A 7,176-nucleotide genomic window follows, 5' to 3' on the forward strand; every position below is an offset into this window, starting at 1 on the left:
CGAAAATTTGGAACAAGCGTGAAGGAGGATTTCATATCATGATCGCAATATTTTTTTTCTGCTATCAATATTGTGATTCATTTGTCCTAAATAAAAATTGTGATATGTTCATTAGATTCCACGGTGGCTGGCACGATGATTATTGCAGATTTCGTAGCGTGTTCGACGTTGTACATGATCCAAATATATATATTACTAATGTATTTATAGGCAATTGATGTGAACATAGTGCCTACGTCAATGACATACCTTTTTATCAAATGTTGAATTATTTCAGGGATGTATCAAGCTGTTCTGTGGTGATGGTTATTCAACAAGGGTTGTTTCCCCGACCCTTGACCCCAGAAATTTTTTTATTTTACAATTGCAACATTCGTGATGCCCCCTTTTAATAAAACAAACGTTTCTTTCTCACTTTAATTTTACTTGATTTATTCTCGTGTATAACGACCTCTATAATCTGTTTATCACCCAAATTTTTTAGAAGTTAGGTATAAGGGGCAGCATTATCAGAAATTCGCCCCGGGCAGCAGACTAGTTTGGCACGCCCCTGTCCACATGGTAAATCGCAACCTTGGCGCTCTATATAGGGGACTGTCCAAGCCCAAAAGCAAAATAACGACTGAAGGCCACTTTCATTTTATTTCTCTACTGCTTTTATAAATGCCTCTAATAAACACTAAACTTACGAAATATATATATGATGCATGCCATTTTTAGCATACTCCGTTTGAAGCCTTCAATTTAACCAGTCAAGCAATACAACGAACCTTGCCAAACCACAGACATTTGTGACTGTGAGCATGTGATAATTTTTCTGATTTGTTTCAAATGCGTAGCTTGATATAGAATTGCACTGGTACAATACTACACATCGATCGGACAATGCGAGCGAATCTAACACATATGCATGGGAGTAGGTTAAAGCCCGCCACCCTCAGCACATTGGCAAACACGCCGAGCATTTCCCGATCTTGGAAAGGTCGTTTTCTTGCATGTCGTCTATGCCCATTAAATATTATCTAAATATCTACCTTGTTTACCAAAAAAACTCGAAACCAGTCGGTATCTTGTTTCAGATGCATAGACGTGACGTGGTCAAGGAATGTGTAACCTACCAGTAATTACGTAAAATGGGGCAACCGCCGAGCCTTCAATTTCAAAATTCCTCAAAGCAGCGTGGCAAGTAAGTCGTTTTTTGTCAACTGTATTCCGCCGATTTTCTTAAACATTGCCATGCAAACGTCCTAAGTGTCCAGAAACAAATTTCCATGGAGTTTGTCGCATGCATTTTTCACGTTCAATGAATTTAGGATGACAAAACTAGAGTTCGAACAATTTCTGTAGGGAAAATTTCTCACCGAACATAAATGGCTCACATAGTCTCCAACTAACCCCAGCGTCAAGCACGCCATACAGCAGGGACTGTGAACTGGCTATGCTAGGTATATTATGTTCACAGCCTTGGACGAGAGACTTCACTTATCAGCTAAAAATTATTCTAATGGCTATTTGCGCAGGATAATTTTATTTCTTATGTAACAAAAAGATTTGCACATTGAAATTCAGAAATCACAACACAGTAGAAGAGTAAATTATAATATAACAGTCAGAAATAATTAGAAGGCTCGAGTTATGGTATTTAATCAAATTATATTCTTCCATCTTGTTTTAATTTTGCAACAAGTTCTTCAACATTTTCTACTATTACTCCGGCTTTCCTCTCTGGTGGATCTGAAACTTCTAAAACTTGAACTTTGGAAGTGAGATCAACGCCTAAGTCTTCTGCTTTAACCTTGTCCACCTTCTTTTTCTTTGCTTTCTATAAATGATTTGCCCTATTAATTTCAAATGTACAGTATGCAAGTTCTCAGAAACAGAACTGAGTGACCAACTTTTTGCCCAGAAACTAGAGCTGGAATCAAAATTACCATCAACCTGGAGTGATTCTCACACATCTCAGTAACTTTTTGCCGACATCTCTGGTGTTACTTCGGACATTTGGCAAATTCAAACCAAGCGGGGAGAACAGCAGCTCACAAAATCATTTTGTCGCCATTTGGCATGAACAAACCCAGATCAGATGGGGAATTGCTAACTAGCAAGTGGTTTCAGATTTGAGGACTTTAAATGGTAAAGAACATTGAGATTATACCACATATGATTCAAATATGCAAATGGATGAAGAGCGATTACAAGTGCAATGGAAAGAACATTTCAAGCAATGAGCCGACAGTTACTGTCGAGCAGTCTTAGAATCTTGGTGGTTTCAACTCCCCAAACTGTCCTGAATTTTATACCAAGGCTACAAGAAAGCAGCAGCATTTTTAGTACTTGCATGTCATACAGACAATGGTTAGAACACAAATACCGGCATATATTCAAAAAAGATCAAAATGATATTACCATAATATTAGGTAAAGTTGCGTATCTTGGTTCATTTAGACGAAGGTCGGCAGTCACGACAGCAGGCATTTTGATCTCAATTGTTTCCAATCCCCCATCAATTTCTCTCAACACTTTTAATGTCTCACCCTCAAGCGTAATTTCAGAAGCAAATGTTCCCTAAAACAGTTGTATACATTCAGCTTATGCCTAACAGAAAGTATAAGATTGATCACCACTTTCACCATCAAAAGCTAGATTGCAAGCGATCAACGATGCAAGATTTATTGCAAACATAAAATGCTCACAGGAACGAAGTATCATATAAAAACTTTTATTAAATTTGAGCATGTCTGAAATTTCAAAAATAATATCAACTTAGTTCAGTGGTTCCTAAACTTTTTAGAAAGAATTCCATGACGGACCCCTTGCACAATTTTTTTTATTGATTTCCGGCCAACATTAAAAGATCACAACAAAAAATAAATGCGTCGTATAGTGAAAAACAATGAAAGAAACAAAAAGTATATGACAAAGTTTAATGAGATGGGTGCACATGTTTCGTTGTAAAACAGCATTTGAAAGCGTGCTGGCATAACTGCCTAGTGCCTACTGTAACTCCCTCCCATACCAACCAACATGCAAAAAGGCAGCGTGCGCTTCAGCTACACCTCTGCAGTTAATTAACTTGTATTAGCAGCAATTGAACTCTCTCCGTGGGACAGCGTGATCGAAACAGTGAGTGAAGAATCAGTGTCTAGCAGTGATTCCGAAGCAGCAAAAGGCGACAAATTGGTATTTGCAAATTTGAGCACTTAATTTTTGTATAATCAAGCTATGAGCCATAATAACAGATTTCTTTCGCGGACCATCCGAATGTGCTTCATGGACCCCACTTTGGGAACCACTGACTCGGTCAGTTCCAATGAAATCAAGAAACTAACCTGGGGCCAATTAAGATGAGCTGCTGTCATTTGACCTGTTTGATTATTATCGCCATCAATCGCTTGTTTACCCAAGATGATCAAATTGACATTTTCTTTCTCTGCTAATTTGGCAAGAATTTTTGAAATCTGCAACAGAGAGCAAGGTTAGTGCAAGAAGCTGAAACCAACCAGAAATTATGTGAACAATCTTGTAACAATTTGATATCATTACCAAAGAATCAATACCAGTACTGTTCATGTACACATAAAAGAAAGAGTACAAATACACAGTAATTGACAATGATCAAACAAATGATCCACTACAACTGGTACAAACCTGCAAAGGGCCGGCTTCCTCATACTGTTTGCCTGATATTTCAACATGTATTCCTCTATCAGCTCCCAAAGCAAGTGCTGTTCTTAGGGTTTCCTGCATAAAGATAAATTACATCATTTATCTCTAGCAGCAATTATTTTATTAAATTTTGTCTCTAAAAGAGTCGTCAACTTGTAATCAAGTTGGTCATGATTTTGGCATCACATATTAAATCATTACCAGTGATAAGCTGAATTACCAATAAAAGCAGAGCATCCTACGGACAATTAAAAAATTATTCAGTTACTGAAACAGAATTTTGGGGAAAAAATACAAGTCTTAATTCATCTACACATAAAATCATTCTTCTGAATTTTTGTAAAATAAAGTTGTAAAAAATATTACAAGACTCTGAGCTGGTCCACATGTAACAGCAATAACTTCCTGTGCTATCTTCTTTTCTTTCAACCTGAAAATATTTCATCATTTTTATTCAGTTGTTTCATTGATATGGAGAACCTGTTTTAATGAGGCACTTGATGGTATGAACATTTTTATTTAGGAAAAATGAACATTTTTTATACCTTATAGCTTCTTCCACAGCAATTTCATCGAAAGGATTCATGGAATGTTTTACACCTTCGGTTACAACTCCAGTTTTATCTGGTTTGACGCGTATCTAAATACAAGATATCAAGAGTTTTAATGTTACAAAAGCATTAGTTACTTCGCCAGTTTGATTACTTTATTTCATAATATCAACATATATTTCCCTAAGACATAGGTTCTCAAAGTGCTCCGTACGGAGCCCCAGGGCTCCGCGAGAGAAACCTAGGGGCTCCGTGAGCTATCCGATTAATTTTTAAAATAATGACTAGTTTTGTAACTGTTCAAAGAAACAATAACAGCTTTGATAAAATTTGACAACATTATAGCCTCGAAATATGGCAAAGAGGCGGAATCGAAAAATGACATTATTTATAAGCTGGAGCGCAGCCAGGATTCTCAAGAGGTGGGGATTTGAATCGGAAATTTCCGCGCAACATTCTTTGCGATTATAAAAAACGGATAACGAGATTTCTGTTGCGTAAAATATTCAATGTATGGTCGATGCGAGCATTTAAAGTGTCTCGTCGTAATAATTCAATTGTACTCATAGTTACTCAAGTTTCATTCGAGATTACTATTAGGATTACTAAAATGAAGGAATACTATTCTAAAATAACATAAAATATGTGATAAACTGCCACCTATGAATAAATTGGAGTCGTATTTTTGCGATCTTGGAATTTGTCAAACTTGATTTGTTCTTTTGCACTCGAGATTATTATTAAGCAAGATATCGCCGTTAAAAAAATCACAAGATCTGGGCAAAATACGATTGAAATTTATTTTAATGCATGCGGCTCCGTCGGTAGTTTCAGAATAAAAAAAAGATAAATCGCGCACACAATTGACTGTGTTTCGATTTCTCAGTTACTGTACTACGAATAACCAAAGAAAACCTAACATTACACCAAATTTTGTGATTTACAATGCCTATAAAAGCGTTTTTAATCTGACGTGAGTCTGCTAAAACCAAACTTATAGTGTGATCTTTTATTTTGAAATTTAATATTTTGGAATGCCGTTTTTCAATCAAGAAATTTGAGTTGCGGATTTACCTCTTTATTATTAATTATTATTTTTAGCATTTCGTCGCCGATGACTATATATGGTAACATGTTTTTCACATTGAACTCATAATAAATTGCAATTATCGTCGTCATTGTGGAACAATACGTCTATAAGCCGAAGAAAATTTTTGATTTAGGGAGAATAAACACTGGCGTAAAGATGTTTAACATGCCATGCTGACGAAAACTATCGGTGATTGTAACAAAATGCAATCGCGCACGTTATTAGCAGCCTTTTAGTTTTAAGTCTTCCGAAAATGTCAAAAGGGAAAAGATTCGACCCCTAGTTTATTAATATGTTTGTCAAGCGTCAAATTTACAGCTTTAGTAAGAGTATATATAATTTATCTTTGAAATTTTGATTTATTTATGACTTGCATTAACCCCATCAAAAAAAGGTTTAGCCTTTAAATTAAGTTAAGTACTTTTAACTTACTCAGGAATATTTATCGGAAAGCTACAATTTTAACATTTCTTTTGGGGCTCCGCGAATAATGGTCAACCTTTTCAGGGGCTCCGCAACACCAAAAGTTTGAGAACCCCTGCCCTAAGAGATCAAAAATAGTGAAAAAGTGAATACTTTAAGGGAAAGTATTGCGACAAACAGATCAGATTTTTCCATTATTGCAAGGTACAGCTATGATTGAATTCCCATTTTTCCTTCTACCTATTGTCATTCAAAGACATAAACCAAACACCGGTGTTGTCAAGACTGTACTGCTGTGAGCATACTGATGAAGAAATATCTTAGGGTTACATGGCCACAACTTTGGCAGAAGGGTCGCATTTATTTTGCATTTTAAATTTGGCGCGGAAGGCAGTTCTCGACAAAAGCATTTAATTGAAATCAAACCTGCTATATTTTCAACTAGGCAGATATGTCTCATGCCAAATAGGGTATAGAGTTCCGCATGAGACAGACTTTAAAAAAAAAATTGGGCTGTACTTCACATTACATTTTTGTTTGTCTTTATTTAAGCAGTTACAGAGTCAACTTTGCTAGAACCCGTTAGCGATGTCAAGCTGCTGGGCTGTGATAAAGAAGTGATAATCTCATACAGGGCCATTTTTTTTTCGGAATATTACGGTACATGCTGACATGGCTATTGTCTGATTGCTGGATTGTTAAATATGAAGGAATTGGAATAACGAAAACAAAAATACTGAAATAGGATAATATTTATGTATCATCCCGGGGTGAGGGAAGCCGATAAAACGACTTAATCATATAGCGAACCACGGCCTCTCGTCTGGTTACTAGTCCATGTCGAGTATGGGATTCGTTAGCCAGTTCAACAATTATTTCATTATTTGTTTTCAGCATGGGCTTGACAATTGTATGGAGGCAGATTAATCTAAGTTTGGGGAAATTTGGTTCATTAATGTTCTACGGTATGTGCTGAAGTGACAGAGCTCGACAGTGGCGTAGCCAGGGGGTGGTTTTGCGGGCCGAAAATCCCCTTTTTAAAATGTAAAAAAGATGAAATCAATTTTCCGTATCATGGATAGCAATTTTCCATAGCTTGAAATGCTTTTTAGACCCCCAAGACAACTAAAAAAACGCGTATTCCAGAGTTCGATCGGACTCGTACCGGTAGTAGGTCAGTAGGTACCGGTACCGTATGGTCTTGGTGTGGTTTCGTATGCCGTTAACATTAGGTATTAAGAATTTACATTTAGAACTCACCTTAACAGCATAGTCGATCACTCTCTTCACTCCAACAAGAACTCTGGCCATTTTGGTATAATATTTAACGTGCGACAAATGAAATTTACTGCTAACAGGGGTACAAACAAATTACCGTAACCATAGGTAGACGTGTGCCAAACACCAATGCGAAGCTACACAACTTGGCCTCCCAAAAACCAGACA

At 36.7% G+C, this 7,176-nt stretch overlaps 1 protein-coding gene across 2 annotated transcripts; it reads right to left on the reverse strand.

Annotated features, from left to right (window-relative positions):
• Positions 1 to 1,509: 1,509 nt before the first annotated feature.
• Positions 1,510 to 7,176, reverse strand: LOC120326058 (electron transfer flavoprotein subunit beta-like). Of its 2 annotated transcripts, none has more exons than XM_039392274.2 (7): positions 6,991 to 7,167; positions 4,212 to 4,306; positions 4,033 to 4,096; positions 3,649 to 3,741; positions 3,330 to 3,458; positions 2,407 to 2,565; positions 1,510 to 1,822 (listed from the first exon to the last, which is right to left on the reverse strand). In XM_039392274.2, the coding sequence occupies exons 1-7, from the start codon at positions 7,039 to 7,041 to the stop codon at positions 1,652 to 1,654; spliced, it is 762 nt and encodes a 253-aa protein (XP_039248208.1). In that variant the 5' UTR covers positions 7,042 to 7,167; the 3' UTR covers positions 1,510 to 1,651. The 2 variants fall into 2 exon arrangements, with proteins under 2 accessions (XP_039248208.1, XP_077968221.1); XM_078112095.1 differs by having other exon boundaries at positions 1,655 to 1,838; positions 6,991 to 7,176.

This window comes from Styela clava, chromosome 4, assembly GCF_964204865.1.
Source record: "Styela clava chromosome 4, kaStyClav1.hap1.2, whole genome shotgun sequence".
NCBI lineage: Eukaryota > Metazoa > Chordata > Ascidiacea > Stolidobranchia > Styelidae > Styela > Styela clava.